The following is an 18719-nucleotide window of genomic DNA, read 5'->3' on the forward strand; positions in this document are numbered from 1 at the left end:
AGGATGGAAAGGAGAGAAAGAGGAGGGGAGAGGGTAGAAAGGGGAAGAGCAGGAATAGGAGAAAAGTACGGGAAGAAGGAAGGGGAAGGAGAGGAGGAAGGAGGAAAATAGAGAAGGGAGGGAGGGAGAAAGGAAAGGGAAAGGAAAGGAAGATGGAAGGGAGAGAAAAGGAAGGAGAGAGGGTAGGAAGGGAAAGAGGAAGAGTAGGAGTAAAGGAGAGGTAAGGGAAGAAGGAAGGGGAAGGAAGAAAGTAGAGAAGGGAGAGGGTGAAAAGAAAGAGGTAAGGAGAGGAGGATGGAAAGGAGAGAAAGAGGAGGAGAGAGGGTAGGAAGGGGATGAGGAAGAGCAGGAGTAGGAGAAAGGTACAGGAAGAAGGAAGGGAAAGGAGAGCAGGAAGGAAGAAAGTAGAGAAGGGAAGAAGGGAGAAAAAGAAAGGGAAAATAAGGTGGTGTTATAACAGGAGGAAGGGATGGTAAACAAAGCAACCCAAACTGTATATTATAACCTATTAAATGAAATAATAAATGTATAAGAATGGTAAATGTTAAAACACTCGTAACCAAACGACATGCTGCATGTGATGATGGGCTTTTTTTCTTTTTCTTTTTTTTCTTTTGTTTTGTTTTTATTGTTGTGGGTATGTGTCATCTATGTAACAAAAAAAATAAAATTTTTTTTTTAAAAAAGGTGGAGAAACACTGAGATAGATGGTAATGAGATGAGGGAGGGAGAGGGGGAGAGAGAGAGAGAGAGACCATAACTAGATAGACAGATAGGCAGGCAGATAGACGGATGGATAGAGAGAAAGAGAGAGAGATAGGTAGGCAGGCTGATAGATGGATGGAGAAAGAGTGGGGGAAAGAGGGAGAGGGATCCCATAACTAGATAGGCAGGCAGATAGACAGACAGATGGATGGATGGATAGAGAGAGAGAGGATGTGTATAATTAAGGTGACCAGATGTCCCTAGCGAGGCCACGGGCTGGCAGTAACCGCCGCGGCCTAGCTCCCTCCCCCCCGTCAATGGTGTCCCTCTTTACCAATCTGAAAATCTGGTTACCTTACCTTACATACTAAAACATCCCTCAAGGTGAAGTACAATATGCAAGGGTCACTCTCAAAGTCAGTCAAAACTCAAAAGGGGGATAAACAGGCATACAATTTGGCCCCCTTGTTTTTCAACTTCTATATAAACGACATGGTACAGTGGTTAATTAAACCAAATTACAACCCTCCCCTCAAAAAAATAGATGATCGTAGCATTGTCCTGCTGCTCTGTGCAGATGATGCTGTGATCCTCTCCAGGACACCAGTAGGCCTTAAAACAGCCTTGCGAGCTCTCATCCAGTATAGTAATTATAACAAACTGGTCATGAATTATGAGAAAACAAAGATTATGGCCTTTGCAAAAAGGCCAAAACTCTATTCGTGGTATCTAATTGACCATAATATAGACCAGGTAACCACCTTCAAATACCTAGGGGAGGTAATCCAGGCCACTGGTTCAAAAAAAGCACATGGTGACTATGCGGCTGCCTTGGGCCAAAGATCAGCGAGCACCATCCTTAATTTTTTCTGCACAAAGGGAGGAAACTATGTCCCTGCCACAATCAAGCTTTGTCTGGCCAGGTCTCTACCACAGCTTCTTTAGGGGATCTTGCTCATACCCTCAACTTCGTGTTTCACACCATTGGAAAAAGCTCAATCCAAATTTATTGGAGTAATTCTCCAGATGCTGTGCTGTGTCGCAAATGCATTTCTGTGCCAGGAGACAGGATTGACAAAAATTGAAGCAAAAATCTGTATAGTGGCTTTAAATCTCTGGCTGAAGCTTAACTTCCTTCCACAAGGGGTTGCTCCATTAATCCTCCAAGAAAAATTCTCCTCATCATGGATCAAGGCTGTCAAGATCAACTTTGTCAAACTAGGCTTCCCCCCCAGCTGCAATACTCAAGTTGGACTACGGCCAAGCAAAACAAACCTTGCGACAGAGGGTAGAGGACATTGAAAGGTAAATGGATTTAGGGAAAGCTCGGCTGTTTCTGGCTCCAGACGCCATTAGATATGTTGTTACTCCTGCCTGCTGTCTTAGCCAGTTGCAGTCAGCAAACCATCGCAAAGCATTTTCGCTCATACGTTGCCATGCACTTCCATTGGCCATTCTGTACGGCAAGTATAAAAAGACACCATTGGACCAAAAGTCTCTGTTCCTGTGGCTCAGGAGAGGTGGAGACCATTGGTCACATACTCCTTCGATGCTTCTTTTAAAGAGAAATTTGAAAAAAAAAACATAACCTTCCAATTATTGCTAGGCCATTCTGACACTGCTTATCTCCAGTGGCTGCTTAAGGATGACCAATCCAGAACTACAGCACAGGTGGATATATTCTGTGCAACAGCACTGGGGATTCATCGGACACAGGCTTCTAATCCACTGTAGCTATTTTATACAACAAATGTGGCAAATCCTTTGGACTGCTTATTCCTTTCCATTTTAGTAATAAACTGACTATGGTCTAGCACTACTAAAATTGTAATTTTAGTATAGTTAGACCATATGTAATTGACAGACTGGTTTTTATCATAGATTTTATCTATTATTTATTATCTTATTTATTATCTTATTTTAATTGTATATTTATTGAATATGTCAAATTGTAAAGTGTTGCCATGACTATTATCAGGTTGGCATTGGAGGGTGGATTCCATGCATACCTTCAGCCAGAGTCGGATCTCATATTTGTAAAACTTTTTGATTTATGATTGAGACAGAGGGGAGGGAACACAGGGAGTCAGTTTCAGCTCTGCAGAAGGAAAGGCTAGAATGTTGAATCTAATAAATGAATGGATTTCTTTTGAACTTTGTCTTGAGGCTCATAAATTAATTAAGTTATCTTCTGAAAACTTCACTGTTCCCAGAAGATGACTGTTTTTATTTGTTCTAGTCTCTGGTCTATGACTGTAATAAACTGAATTGAATTGGCCACATCACCTGGATAAAAGAGAATAAATATAGACCTGTTTTCCAATCATAATGATTCTCTTTTTACTAAATACTCCATTTATTGCATTGATATAATACGTAACTGAACAATGAGGCACTCAGGATATATTTAAGTCTATTGCTGATTTGCACTACATCTGAGAATGTATCAGCTGTATTGCATCTCAGCTTGAGTCTTTTGTTTATATGAAATACATGTAAGAGGGGGAGTCAATTGTAGAAGAGATAGGTTTCTGCTTAAAGGCAGGGCCAGTTTTGGGCTAAGGCAAAGAACATGCCAGACTAGGATACCAAAACTTAGGGAGTGCCGACTCTTTGCATTAACTGGAAGTGGAGCTATCCATCAATGTGGGCCTCCAGTGCCATGCAGTCTTGAGCCAGCACTGCTAAAAGGTTTCCCCAAAAACTGAATCATAAGTTTGCTTCGGGTCTATAGACAAAGTGGATAAAAAGATCTTAGAAAACTAAATATTAATTTTACAGTCAACTATGAGGCCCTGGCCTAGCACACAGCAGAGTCTAAAACTGTTCATTGTCACATCTTTTAGCCAAAATTTCCAGTAATTCTCCCTGGCATTGATTTTATTAAAAAATATTCACTTGCCAGTAAGGAGAGTTATTTAGGAGAAGTGACTTCAGTGTTTATATTGATTCAGATTGTGTCAATTCAGCCAGGTCAACATGCAACATGAAAGAAATCCCAGAGTTCAATTCCCAGCTTGTTCTCTCATCTTGCTTGTGTAATGGCTTCCGAAAATCAAGGGGACGAGGAGATAAATTTATTGGCTTGTGTTATTATGAAGGTACCTATGCCATTTTTTGGGGTTCTCTGTTCCACTGGGCCATGAATGGATGTTTTATAGAAATAGAAATTTGGAATTGAAAAACTGAACTTTTTCTCCAGTTTTCTGAAAAAAATAATTTTGTGGATAGAGGGCATTTCTCTTTTCTTAAATGTAATTTTTATTAAGACTTTTTACATATATAAAAGACAAACATTAAAGTGTATGTGTGAGAGGGGGGAGGGAGGGAGAAGGAGGAGGGAATTGTAATTGAAACAAACAAAAAGAAAACTCAGATGAGCATTGGGTGCCCCAGAGAGGAATGACTATGAATGGGGTCCAAAAAATGAAGATGTCAGAAGACACCACACAATGAACATCCTGTTCTTTTTTCATGAGCAAGACTATAAAAGACACTTGCAGCCCCCACTTGTACATTTTGTTACCCGTCGTACTGATTCCCTTTAGCTAGGATCTCCTCATGTGCCACAAATGCCCTTCTCACCCATTGTCAGTTAGGTTTGGCTTTCTATGAAATTGAAAATGACAGTTAAACCTTTTTCATGGTTTGTGTCCCACTGATTCCGCAACCCTCCATCACATCCCTGCCCTTTCTTTTTCTTCCTCATTGGTTTTTTAGCCCTCAACTGTCTCTGCTTGTCAATCCATAATAACTACAGATTAGAGAAATCTTATTGCTACATACTCTGGTTACCATCCCTCCAAAGGAGCCATTTTCTCAAGCTGTGACTATAAAATCCAGTAGCCATCCTGGAAAAATCAGATATCATCTTCCAAGGAGCCACAGCAATGAAGGCTCACCCTCCTCTTCCTCCTCATTGCGGCCAGTGAAGCCAATCGATATTCCAGATGTGAACTGGCTTTATGTCTGAAGCAAGGTGGTCTGGATGGATATCATGACTATAGTTTGGCTGACTGTGAGTTTACTCAATGTTTTTCTTCACCTTCGCTTGTTCCAGGTTTGCAGGACAGATGCAAAATGGGGAACCGAGGTGAGCCGAGGTGGCGCAGTGGTTAAATGCAGCACTGCAGGCTACTTCAGCTGACTGCAGTTCTGCAGTTTGGCTGTTCAAATCTCACCGGCTCAAGGTTGACTCAGCCTTCCATCCTTCCGAGGTGGGTAAAATGAGGACCCAGACTGTGGGGGCGATATGCTGACTCTGTAAACTGCTTAGAGAGGGTTGAAAGCCCTATGAAGCGGTATATAAGTCTAACTGCTATTGCTATTGCTAACTTCCTTCCCAGAAAGAGTTCATCCAGCCCACCCAATGACTAAAATGCTCTGTTTAATTTTGTTAAAATGGTAAAATATGCTTTTGTCCCATCTAAAATTTCTGGGGAGACCTCACAATTTACCCTGCACTAACACCCTAAGTTTTAAGAGGGTGATTAATATCTATTGGGTAAGCTTTTTAGTGCTTACCCAATACTCCGGATCTTAACTGTGTTGGGCAATGGCTGGCATGGACTCTGGCAAGGTTATGCGGGATAATTGAGCAACAGTGGCATGCAAACTTTATTGTGAGAAATATAACAAAAACAATTGTAGTTCCTCTCATTTTATCCTGGAGAGAAGATTAACAATTAAGAAAGAAAGTCAAAGAAAAGGAAAAATGAATGAACAAGAGTTGCCACTAGCTCACCTTCCTCAATCTCTCCAAGGAGACTTATATCCTCTGAAATTGTCAAAGAAACAAACATATGTGTGATCAACAAAGGCATGCATTATGCTTATTTTTAATCTGTATTCTTATTTTTAGGGTTGCCTGGAGAAACAACTGCAAAGGAAGAGATCTGTCACAATGGGCCTGTGGCTGCGGGCTCTGAGATTGATGATCCTGCATTTCCCTTCCTCCTCCTGTGATGAAAATGATATGATTCCTTATTTAACCACATTGGCCAGTTTGATTCTATTCTTACACTCCACATATTAGGAACAATGAGTTTCTTTGCACAAAAATGATGATTTTTAAATGGTTCATGGTGGAAAAAAAGGGAAAGTCTTTGTTTTTTTAAAAAAAAATCTTTGAAAACTGCTTTAATAGAAAGAGTTTTGTGCATTATGCCCTGCCCTATTTCATGCTTTCTTTCTTTCTTTTTCATCTTTCATTATTCCTACATTATTCCTCCGTCCTGGTTGCCAATCCTTTCCATGGAAGAACAGACCTGTGCAACAAAATGCATAATTGATTCAAAGCTTGGTGTCACTTAACAAAGAACAAGATACATCTCTTTGTATAATATTAATAAACTACCTTGAAATTCTTATATGAAAACCCTAGTTTGGCATCCAAGGCCATACAGATTCTGTGGCCAACCTCCTGTTTTATTAAGGCTTGGCGTTTGCTCCATAATTTAAATTCTGAATTTAAAAATTGGTGGCCATCTTCTTTCCTATCCATTCACCTGCCAAATAAGAGAGCGTGCAAACAAGAGGATAACAACAGCAGATTAATGATACAGGCCAAATTGCTGTGAATTCTGCTGTTCCAAGGTGTGCATCTCATCTTCTCACAGTCTAAATATGCTTTTCTGTAAAATCTAGGCTACTCTGTGCATCCTCAATTCCAGGATGTAGACAAGTCATTGTCCATCTGTGATACCTGTATATGTAGAAAACTGAGAAGATTGCAATATATTGTGTTCAAGTGAACATATGTATAAATCAGTAGGTAGCAGAGAAGCAGCAAAAGTTAATGGGTAACTATCCTGGCTAATGTAGATAATACTAAGCGAGATTCAGCATATAAAATCTCTTCCAGTCTGTAATAATTTCAACTAGAAAGAATGTAGGTTCCTTTTTGAGATTTTGTTCAATGGGATTTGCTGCACTGCAGTCTAGTGAGAACTGAAGGCCAAGCTAATCTATGTTTCAAGGACCCAACGAGGGATGAGTTCCTGCCAGTTTTAACCTCTTCTATAGAAGAGGTTCCACAAATCTACAGTGCTGTTTAGAATCAGTTCCAGCTCCCTCCCCCTGCCCGTCCGCACATCATCAAGATGAAGAGCGAGAGTAGGAATTCTGGGAGTTGAAGTCCACAAGTCTTAAAGCTGTCAAGTTTGAACACCCCTGGGAGTTTTTTTTCTAAAGGGTTAGGGCTGCAAGGGTCTTGTAACTTGACAGCTTTAAGAGTTGCGTGCTTCAAGTGCTAGCGTTTCTGAGCCAACATTTTGGTTGCTAAGCAAGAGCGTTGTTATTTGAGTTTCACCACATTTTACAAGTTGGCTATGCCCACCCAGTCACATGACTGCCAAGCCACTCCCACTCGATCACATGGCTGGCAAGCCACTCCCACTTGGTCACATGGCCAGCAAGCCACTCCCATGAAGCAGGCCACACCTACAGAAGAGGTTCTAAAAAAAATTGAAACCCACCACTGGACGCAACGTAAGTAGGATTCAGTTATTAATTTCAGCAGAACTAGATATGTCTTCAGTCTTAATTTCCCATAGTCAAATGTAGCCTCATTTTGTTCCCAGAGACCTCCAAATCTGTGTCACCATAACTCAGGACCACTGGTAGCTCTTGCTGGGGATTTTGGAAGCTACTTATCTGAACACGTTACAATGGTTAAAACAAATGGCAATAATTTAGAACCATGTAAAAGTTGATATAATATACAAACATTCATAACAATAATTCAAATTCAGAAACAGAGTCATGTCTCTGAGGCCCAGTAATGAAGTAGAAAGAGAGCAGGGTGGGGGCTGTGTAGATCTCAGAGAATACGGACAGTTTTCTGCTTTCTGGAATCCAAGACCAGGGGTGAAATCCTCCTGGTTCGGCCCGGTTCAGCCCGGTTTGGCCAAACCGGTAGGGACAATCATTTCTGGCTCTGCGAACCAGTAGTAAAAAACAGCTTCTGAGGATTGCAATCATCAGAAGCTTTTTCCCCGCTTTTTACAGCATTTTTTTCCTGCAGGAAAAAATGCTTTAAAAAGTGAAAAAAAGTTGGTCAGCCCCACCCAGTCACATGACCCAACCCACCCAGCCATGACCGGGAAACAAGGGCAAAATTTTTTAGATTTCACCACAGTCCAAGACTGTTTTACAGATCAGATCTGAAATATGCCAATCCTGATAGATAATATTAGATAGATAGCTAGATAGATAGATAAAGTTGGAGATGAGGCATCTTGTGACCACAGAGAACCGAGGTGGCACATTGGTTAGAGTGCAGCACTGCAGGCTACGTCAGCTGACTGCTAGCTGCAGTTCAGCAGTTCAAATCTTAGCAGGCTCAAGGTTGACTCAGCCTTCCATCCTTCTGAGGTGGGTAAAATGGGGATTCAGATTGTTGGGGGCAAAAGGCTGACTCTGTAAACCGCTTAGAGAGGGCTGTATGAAGCTCTATGAAGTGGTATATAAGTCTAAGTGCCATTGCTATTGCTATAGGGTTTTTGCAGATGAAAACCAGTGCCTTGAATTCCCCCAGAAACCAAGTGGCAATTAACTAACCCCATCCCTGCCTCTGCTGCCCACTTCTGGACCAGATCTGGCTTCTGGATAGTCTTCTAGGACAGTCTTTGTAGAGTTCACTGCAGTGACCCATGTTATGTAAGCTTCCTGTTGGGAGAGTGAGGGCATTCAGAGAAGCGTTGTGAGAGTTGTGTTGGAGAACACACAAACCAGCATACAGAGACACTGCAGTTTAAATAGGCTTTTACTTTCGTGGAAATAGAGGTATCAGAGTCCATCAAACAGTCCAGGTCATACATGGATAAGACAGTCAGTCATCTATGTCTTTCAGTTAAGGGATAATCCAAATAACATAGTCCATAAACATACAAACAGTCCAGTACTCAAAGTTTGCTAGCAGTTGCAAAACTTACAATAGCTCACGGCACTTTCTAACAGCCAGCTTCCAATACACTCAGATCAGATCAGCCCAGCATCTAACAAACAGAGAGCTAACAATCATTCTGGCTCCCTCTTATGGCCGATTGAGGAAAACAGCAACCAATCACATTTTACAGTATGATTTAAAGAAACAGGTACGGCGTTGTTACATGATTTATATATTGCCAACCCAACCGTTAGATTATATTCCTAACAACTCATTATTGTGAATAATTTACAAAACCTAGTTGCAGCATTCAGCAGTTTCAGATCATAATGGAGAAAAAATATCTATGTGGTCACTAAGAGCTGACAGAGACTTCATGGCGCATGATCAATCAATGTTATTCAGAGGAATCAATGACTAATCTAACATGGTAATTTTTGCTCTACTGATTCACGTCCATAGCTCTCACCATGGCCACAAACCAAACTTGATTAAATTAAATTACATTTACAGAATTCAAGATCAAGTTTCAGAAAGTTTTTAATAAAGCATCATGTTAAGAGTTACAAGTTGCTGGACGGTATGAATTCATTGTGCATCCATGTCAGCTTCTCCTATATGAGGAGAAAATACAGAACTAGAGCCTCATCCCCACCTTTCTCCCTCTCCCTCTTTATGTGCCCTCAAGGAGGACAATTAGGCAATAAAACCAAGGAAATAAAATACAGTTCTCTGAGTAATTTCAGTATGTTGCATTTCTCTGCAAACTTCATGAGACCAAAAAATACACACTAAAACTAGAGTTGTATTGGAACAACTGAACAGAAAACTCAACCAAATGAGAGGGAAGAATGTTTTTGGGACAGGGGTCCCAAAAAATCAAGAAGGCAGCAGTCACCGCACAATAAAATCCCTCTTCCTTTTTCACATACATTGCATGCAAAACACAAAAAATGATGGGACTTCAATCATGCAGTTGTAACCATCACTTGTTCATTTTTGGCACCTCATTCCCCTTGGCCCAGGATCTCTCAGGGAGCTAAAAATACTTTTCTCACTCATCTTTAAAAAAATGGTTTGGCTTCTTACAAAATTAAAAGTGAATTGTTCTTCTACTTTGTCCTCAACACAATCTTCTGGTTACTCCATTATTGCTTCAAGTTGGGAATTTCTATTGCCACATACTTTGTTATCAATCTCTCCTGAGTTTCCACATTCACAAGCCGTGACTATAAAATCCAGGGGCCACACTGGAGAAGTCAGACCTCCTCCTCTGAGAAGCTGCAGCAATGAAGGCCCTAGCACTCGCACTTCTCTTCCTCCTCATTGCAGCCAATGAAGCCAAAGTATTTAGCAAATGTGAACTGGCTTCAGCTCTGAAAAGAAATGGCATGGATGGATATTATGGCTACAAATTGGGTGACTGTGAGTTGACTCTTTCTATCTCTCTGTGTTAGCCTGGTCTAGGTTTTCAAGAGGGATGGGTCTTTGGGTCCTTCCTTGGTTGGGGGAAGAATGATTGAAGATGGTTAAATATTCTGTGTAAAAAACCAGGATAGCTTTCCATCTATGATACAAGCCTTTTGTACTCCTTTCCCCTTTGCTTTCTTCCAGGGATGTGTATGGCTTATCATGAGAGCAGATACAACAGCAGAGCTGTGGGGCGACCAAACACGGATGGCAGTCGTGACTATGGGATTTTCCAGATAAACAGCCGTTGGTGGTGCAACAATAACCAGGGGCATACATCTAACGGCTGTAATAAGCCTTGCAGTGGTAAGACGCCCAGTGTAAAGAAGAAATTATCTTGATGAAGGAATACAAGAGTGTTTAGGAGAACAATTAAGATAAAGTGGATGAGATGACAACTCAGTCCCACTGGCAGTGGTGGGATTCAAATAATTTAACAACCAGTTCTCTGCCCTAATGGCCAGCTGGGTAGGTGTGGCTGGATGGACATGTGACTGGATGGGCATGGCCAACTTGACGTCACTCACATTGAAGGGGTGCTTCTCCTTGCCTGGCCTCTCATGACCGTGGAGATGTTACAAGGGTTGTAAGTGTGAAAAACAGTCATACATCACTTTTTTCAGTGCCATTGTAACTTTGAATGGTCACTAAATGGACTGTTGTAAGTCAAGGATTACCTGTACAAAAATACAAGAAGCTTCTTTGCTTGCAAAACGCTTTCCTAAATACCGATCATTAAATTAGAAATACCTGTAAGCAAGAGTTACAAATCAGGTAAGGTTGCAAATCAGGTAAGGTTTAATTCCTTGAGGAATTAAAATAGTTAAAATGCAATGATAACTATCAGCAGCTAACTCTTGTACAGAAAGTGACCCTTTAGCAGAGAGATCATTTAAGCTCTCCAGCTCTCCAGAGAGAGCGCCCGCAGGAGAAGCAATCCTTAGATCCATTGGCACCCCTTAAAGATACCACCTGATCTCACTCACCTCACAAGAGGTGGCTAAGAGTGCAGAAAACAGAATAACAGTATTAGAGTTGGAAGGGATCTTGGATATTCCGCTCCAGAGGGAAAACAGATATATCTCACTTTGTGCCTCCATACCACCCACCACAACATTAGTCAAATGTCAGAGGCACAAGTTAAAGGCAGCAATTTCAGCACTAGAACTGCAACTAGCAAGGAACCTGATTCAATGATCTCTACCCTTTGTCAAAGAAATCTGGTTCTTGGACTCTGGTGAGACAATTTTTCTCTCACTCCTTTCCAAGAGTGCAGATAAACAGAATAACAGTATTAGAGTTGGAAGGGACCTTGGAAATTCAGCTCCAGAGGGAAAACAGATTCCCAGAGCTCTACACTTTTAAGACTTGTTACTCTACACAGTTAGAGGATCAGAAATGACATTTCATACTCTACACCAGCTGTATAAACAGTTGGTTACACTGGTAAAGAAGTGGATGTATTACATATTAACTACTGAGGTCCTACAACTTAAATGCCACATGGGTAAGAATCTGCTTTAAATAGTAATGTTATGCAAGTCTTTGGAAATCTTGTTGGAAACATCTGTGTTGGAACATATTCCAATTTGTCTTTCCTGGCAGCTTTCACAAATGATGACATCACAGATGATATTGTTTGTATTAAGAGAATTGTCCGTGATCCCCAAAGGATGAATGCCTGGTAAGTCAATATTTAATTAATATCTTCCTTTTGTAACGTTGGGCAGCAATTGAACTGTCTTGAAAGTTAATTATCTTTCTTTAAATTAGAGTACAACTTTTAACCTTGATAGTAAAATACAATTGCTGAATATGTCTTATAAAATATAAAATACGAGTTTTATTGTCTTTTAAACTCAGGTTTAAAAATAAAATAAAGGTAAAGGTTCCACTCACACATACGTGCTAGTTGTTCCTGACTCTAGGGGGTGGTCCTCATCTCCGTTTCAAAGCTGAAGACCCAGCGCTGACCGAAGACATCTCCATGTCATTTGACCACATGACTAAATGTCAAAGGTGCCCGGAACACTGTTACCTGCCCACCTAAAATGGTCCCTATTTTTCTACTTGCATTTTTTGCATGCTTTTGAACTGCTAGGTTGGCAGAAGCTGGAACAAGTAATGGGAGCTCACTCAGTAATGTGGCTCTAGAGATTCGAACCACCGAACTGCCGACATTTCTGATCAACAAGCTCAGCATCTTAGCCATGGAGCCACCACATCCTGGTTTAAAAGTAGACTGGCACTTAGGTTATTAGAGGGGTTTGTATTATAACTGGATAATTTCTTCCCAGTAATTTCCCATCCATTATCCACTTTTGTGCTTCTCTCTTGTTTTGAAATCTTTTATTACAGGTTCAGCATTGGGGTTTGGTTGGTACTGAGTTGGGGCAGGTAGCAGAATAATTTGGCAGATGGCCTTTTAAACATCAGGACTCTGGATCCATGGAGGAGCTCCACAGGATCAGAGAACTGGTAGATAAAGAAAGCAGTGAGAGAAATAGAGAGAGATCATTTGTCAAACCTCCAATCGTAGGTTGAACAGGAAAAAGGGCTGCAGCAGCAAATGGTTAGATGGAAAACTGATAAACTGCACATCTAGAACCAAACAATAGTATTATGTAGTCAAAAATTAGAATACTTTAAAAGTTAATTTGTTGTGTGCCCCAGTGAGGGATTCTATGATATGGGGGAGGATTTTGTGAGCCCTCTGGTGTTCACTAAAGACTTTGGACTTGAATTCCTTTTAGCTCTAGGTAGTGTAGACCCTACCTAGGATATGTGGGGACCAAAGAATCTCTTGGGCATTACTGGCATATAGGCTTTATTGTGACAAATAGAAAGTTAGGACTATTTTACCTAAAACAAAAAAACTGTTGAATTTTAGCCTGGTGGAAAGGAATTCATTGACGAACCAGCAAAGAAATTTTATTGATCAATAAACAGGAAGGATGAATGAATTAGAAGACTTCCAAAGTTTCTTCCAATTGTTTTGTTCCCATATTCTGTTATTCTTGAAGTAGATCTACATAAGCAATTGAACAACTGTGCATGTGGTTTGGAAAGACATGCAATATTCTTATTCTTACTGCTAGGGTTGCCTGGAGGAACCACTGCAGAGGAAGAAATCTGTCAGAATGGACTCGTGGCTGCCGGCTCTGAGATGGATGATTCTGCATTTCTCTTCCGCATTTCTCTTCCCCCTCCTGTGATGAAAATGACACGACTTCTTATACCGAATAATCAATCTCTCACATTCGATTTGGTATTTGTACCCCACACGTTGGGAAAAACAAGTTTCTTTGCATACAAATGATGTTTTTAAAACTCTTTTAAACGCTTCAAATATCACTTGAAAATGTTCAATAAAATGAATATTCTGCAATTTGCCATCTTCATTTATTTTCATTTCATTATTCATTATTCTCACATAACTGAACTATGTCAGGGTTTCAAGTAACAGACCCAATGCAAACTCCGAGGCCAAAGTGCTTGGAGTTATTAGGCATATCATATTGGCACATGTGGTAAAAACCCGACTCTGAAGGTCCCAAGGTTTTCCCCACCCAAATTAAAAATCAAAGTTCTTTCCCCCAGTCCACATGTCCATCACATGGTCCAACCAGATCACAGTCCCTACTCCACTTGGTTTCGGTCCATGTCTCCGCAGCACCTGGTGAGAACGACTTTGGTTCCCAGGAGAAATAATTTTATTTTGGCTACAAGTCCCCAGTTGCCTCTACTCCCTCCTCCTATTCCCACAGCTCCAACCAGCCTTGCTGTGGCAGCCATGAAAATGCTCCAAAAGGAAGAATACAAACTACAAGCATTTGCAGATGATTTGGTTTTCCTCTTAGAGGATCCATTAGAAACTGCCCCTAAATTGATAGAAAAAAATAGACTAATATGGAAAAGTAGCAGGTCTGAAAATAAACAAAGATAAAACGAAGATTCTGATAAAGAATATAGCATCAAGACAAATCAAGAATTGGCAGAAGCTTTGGAGATTCAAATTACAAATAAGGTTAAATATTTGGGGATATATTTAACCCCAAGATGCAGTACACTCAAGGACAACTATCATAAACTTAAGCAATAGATTGCAACTGATCTGATGAAATGGGAAAATCTACAACTATCAATGATATGGAGAATATCTACAATCAAAATGAATATTTTACCCAGCATTTTATATTTGTTCCAGACAATTCCAATTAGATTAGGGAAAGATTACTTTGACGATTTAAATAAAATAGTGCTGAAGTACATTTGGCAGGGTGGAAAAACAAGAATAAAATGAAAAATGTTGCAAGATGCTAGAATAAGAGGAGGACTGGGCTTGCCTAACTGGGAATTATATTATCAGGCAACAAGCTTGATGTGGGTTAAGGAGTGGATAACATTAAGGAATTCCACATTACTGACTGTAGAAGAACATGATTTATTGTTGGGATGGCATGCTTTTTTATGATACAAAGGAACTAAAACACAGGGGTATTTTAGAAGAGAGGGAGGCTTTGCTATTAAATTAGGAGAAGATCAAAAGGCAACATTACTTAAAAATTTCAGTCTGGCTATCAACTATTGAAGCTTTTTCATACCTAATAATATAGAAAAAGGAACAAACAGTTAGATATGATGAAATATTGAATGCAGAGGGGGAACTTAAATCTATGCAAGAATTGGAACAGGAAGGAATAAGGATGAAATGGTTTTCATATGTGCAAATACAATTTAGATATGGCGAAGATCGTAAAATGGAAGGTTTCTATGATAAAATGACTGAGCTAAATAAAATTCTGACAGGTGCTGATGAAAAAGTAATTAAAAATTATATGGACACTTACTAGAGGTTAAGCTAGAGGAAGAACTTATGATAGCTTGAGGGGGAAATTTGGACATGGGATTGAACTAGAGAAGTGGCAGAAATTGTGATCTCAAAATTATAAAATGACAATGTCAACAGCATATAAGGAGAATTTGTATAAGATGTTTTACAGGTGGCATCTACCCCCAATGAGAATAGCAAGAATGTTCAAGAACAAATTGAAAAAGTTTGGAAATGTCATCAGACACCGGATTCATATTACCATATGTGGTGGACTTGCACAGAAGCTAAAAGATATTGGACTAAAATCCACACGTGGTTGGAGAAAATGATACAAAAACACATAGACTTTAAACCAGAGATTTTTTTATTGGGAATTATACCGGAAACATACAACAAAGATCTGAAATATTTGATTGTAAATGTGTTAACGGCACCTAGAATTGTATTTGCAAACAATTGGAAAAATGAGAAAACACCAACGCAGGAGGAAGATAATGGAATGTGCTGAAATGAGCAAATTTACATTTGAATTTAGAGAACAAGAAGATGAAGAATTTTACAAGGTATGGGATTTGTTCTATCAGTGGTTAGATAAAAAAACATGGAAATGAAAAATGTTGGAGAATTTTTTATATTGTAAGAGTAATAGAATGATATAGGTGATATAACAGCGTATGATTATTAAATAGACTAAGAATTATGCAATGGAATGTTGGTATACATACATACATACATACATACATACATACATACATACATACACACATATATATATAAAATCCCAGTAAGGATATGGCTAGCTGATGAGAGCTAAATAGCTTGAAATAGATCTATACTAGTCTTCCTTTATTTATTTATCAGCACAAATAAAAACATATATATATATATATATATATATATATATATATATATATATATATATATATATATATATATATATATATATATATATATATATATATATATATATATATATATATATATATATATATATATATATATACACACACACACACATATATATACCTTTCTCCCTGGCTCAGCTGATAACAGATCAGAGCCTGTGGCCTAATGGCTAAGACGTCTGCCTAATATGTAATATAGCCCAGGTTCGAATCCCAGTAAGGGTATGGCTAGCTGATGAGAGCTAAATAGCTTGAAATAGATCTATACTAGTCTCCCTTTATTTATTTATCTGCACAAATAAAACACGAATATAACAAAGGCAACAGTAAAAATATTGGGTTTCCGTTGTGATGGACTCTTGTGATGAGCCGATTGACAGAGAATGGAAGCAGTTAGCTTCCTCCCATAATTGGGGCATACCAGGGGTTGTGACTTTAAATATATACCTTTCTCCCTGGCTCAGCTGATAACGGATCAGAGCCTGTGGCCTAATGGCTAAGACGTCTGCCTAATATGTAATATAGCCCAGGTTCGAATCCCAGTAAGGGTATGGCTAGCTGATGAGAGCTTAGTCTCCCTTTATTTATTTATCAGCACAAATAAAACACACACACACACACACACACACACACACATATATGAACTCAATAGCTAGAATATTTTGTTTAAAATGAAGGAATAACAATTGTAACTGAACAAATGATGTATAATGATAATAAAGTACCTATGCATATCTGATGAATAATCTGTGATTTTATATGCAACTGGAAGTGGTGATGCACAAGACAGTAATCAAATGATATGCTATATGTAACTGATGAAGGTTTTGTGTTTCATGTTTTGTTTGTCTTTGTTTGTCCAAAAATAAAATAAAAAATTAGAAAAAAAAGATGCTCCAAAATGGCTTCAGGGTTGACCAACTGGCTATTAATCTTTCTTGTGGCAGGGAAGAACTGTGTAACCAAATAAATCACTGGTTCAAAACTTGGCATCACGTAATAGAGATCTTGATGAATCTCTTCATACAATATTAGTAAACTACCTCAAAATTGTTACATGGAAATTCCAAATTGGCATTCAAGGCCAGACAATATCTAGGATGTACTTCAGTTATATTAAGGCTTGGTTTTTGCTTTGTATGTAAGAGTGTTTCTGTTCACTTTAATAGGTGGAACTGAGGATTGGAGACATGAAATTAATCTTAGTACAGAAGGAATTGTATGCTGAAGTACCTCTGCTTACATGGCATCTGGCTGTTTGAGGAAGTTGCACAACATTCTCAGAGATTCTCCCCATCCTGTTTAGAATCTTTTTGGACTGTTTTTATCCCAGAGCTATAATTGCACTCAACAATGAACTAAAGGCCCACCATCAATGAGCTGTTGGATGAGCATTACTTGGTCTGTTGTGTGGATGCTTGGGTGGTTTAGGGGTGGGGAATTTCTGGTGGGTGGGTGGGTGTTTGGGGATTGTCATGTATTGGGCCTGGTCTCTGGGTGTTATGTGAATTTCATTGTATGCGTATACTGTGTGTGTGTGTGTGTGTGTGTGTATATATACAAGAGCCAAGGTGGCGCAGTGGTTAAATGCAGCACTGCAGGCTACTGCTAGATCAGCAGGTCAGCGGTTCAAATCTCACCGGCTCAGGGTTGACTCAGCCTTCCATCCTTCCGAGGTGGGTAAAATGAGGACCCAGATTGTTGGGGGCAATATGCTGACTCTCTGTAAACCGCTTAGAGAGGGCTGAAAGGCCTATGAAGCGGTATATAAGTCTACTGCTATTGCTATATACATATACATATACATATACATATACATATACATATACATATACATATACATATACATATACATATACATATACATATACATATACATATACATATACATATACATATACATATACATATACATATACATATACATATACATATACATATACATATACATATACATATACATATACATATACATATACATATATATATATATATATATATATATATATATGTACAATGACAATAAAATAAATCTAAATCTAAATTTCATGGTGGGATAAGATCAAGAATGCATGAGTGAAAGAAGGCATGTGGGTTGAATGCATCAGTGAGTGACCATTGCAAAGTGCATTGTAATGTCCTTTGATTTGGGTGGATGATTTGTTCATATAGAGACAATGAATGAGGATCAAATTGCAAAATAAATCTATGAAAGCTTTAAGACTTGCACACTTCAATGCCAGAGTTCTTAGGCCAACATGACTGGAGGAGGAATTCTGGGAGTTGAAGTCCACAAGTCTTAAAGTTGTCAGGTTTGAACACCCCTAGGGTTTTTTTCCTAAAAGGTTAGGAGTGCAAGGGTCTTGTAACTTGACAGCTTTAAGACTTGCGTGCTTCAAATGCCAGAATTTCTGAGCTAACATTTTGGTTGCTAAGCAAGAGCGTTGTTAAGTGAGTTTCACCACATTTTACAAGATAGCCACTCCCACCGGGTCACATGGCTGGAAAGCCACTCCCATCCAGTCACATGGCCAGCAAGCCACTCCCACAAAGCAGACCACACCTACAGAAGAGGTTCTAAACAAATTTGAAACCCACCACTGGTCTAGAGCCATTACTATTAAGAGGTTTCCATGAAAACGGAATCGCTCATTTGCTTTGGGTCTACAGGCAAAGTGGATAAAGGGATCTTAGAAGCATAAATATACTTTTCATTCAGGTGGGAGAGAGTGAGGCCCTGGCCTAGCAAATATCAGAATCTAAAGCTGTCTATTCGTTGGCTAGAAGAATAACATCTTTTAGCCAAAGTTTCCAGTAAGTATGCCTGGCACTGATTTTAATAAAAATATTCACTGGCCAGTAGGTTCAGTCATCTAGGAGAAGTGTCTTTAGTGTTTATATTGATTCAGATTGTATA

General features: G+C 39.3%; 1 protein-coding gene across 1 annotated transcript; it reads left to right on the forward strand.

The window, feature by feature from the left end:
* The first annotated feature begins 9832 nt into the window (after positions 1 to 9832).
* Positions 9833 to 13442, forward strand: LOC106549220 (lysozyme C, milk isozyme-like). Its single transcript, XM_014066809.2, has 4 exons — positions 9833 to 10018; positions 10208 to 10369; positions 11669 to 11747; positions 13162 to 13442. Exons 1-4 carry the CDS (start codon positions 9883 to 9885, stop codon positions 13226 to 13228), a joined length of 444 nt encoding a protein of 147 aa, XP_013922284.2. The 5' UTR covers positions 9833 to 9882; the 3' UTR covers positions 13229 to 13442.
* Positions 13443 to 18719: the final 5277 nt, after the last annotated feature.

Source organism: Thamnophis sirtalis, unplaced genomic scaffold (assembly GCF_051295495.1).
Source record: "Thamnophis sirtalis isolate CommonGarterSnake01/CBP01778 unplaced genomic scaffold, rThaSir2_p1.2 scaffold_3, whole genome shotgun sequence".
Lineage (NCBI taxonomy): Eukaryota > Metazoa > Chordata > Lepidosauria > Squamata > Natricidae > Thamnophis > Thamnophis sirtalis.

Coding starts and splice junctions, on each gene's coding strand:
- LOC106549220 (XM_014066809.2), top strand. CDS start 9,883: ATGAAGGCCCTAGCACTCGCACTTCTCTTCCTCCTCATTGCAGCCAAT. Junction 10,019..10,207: donor TGGCTACAAATTGGGTGACT/GTGAGTTGACTC, acceptor GCTTTCTTCCAG/GGATGTGTATGGCTTATCAT. Junction 11,748..13,161: donor CCCCAAAGGATGAATGCCTG/GTAAGTCAATAT, acceptor TCTTACTGCTAG/GGTTGCCTGGAGGAACCACT.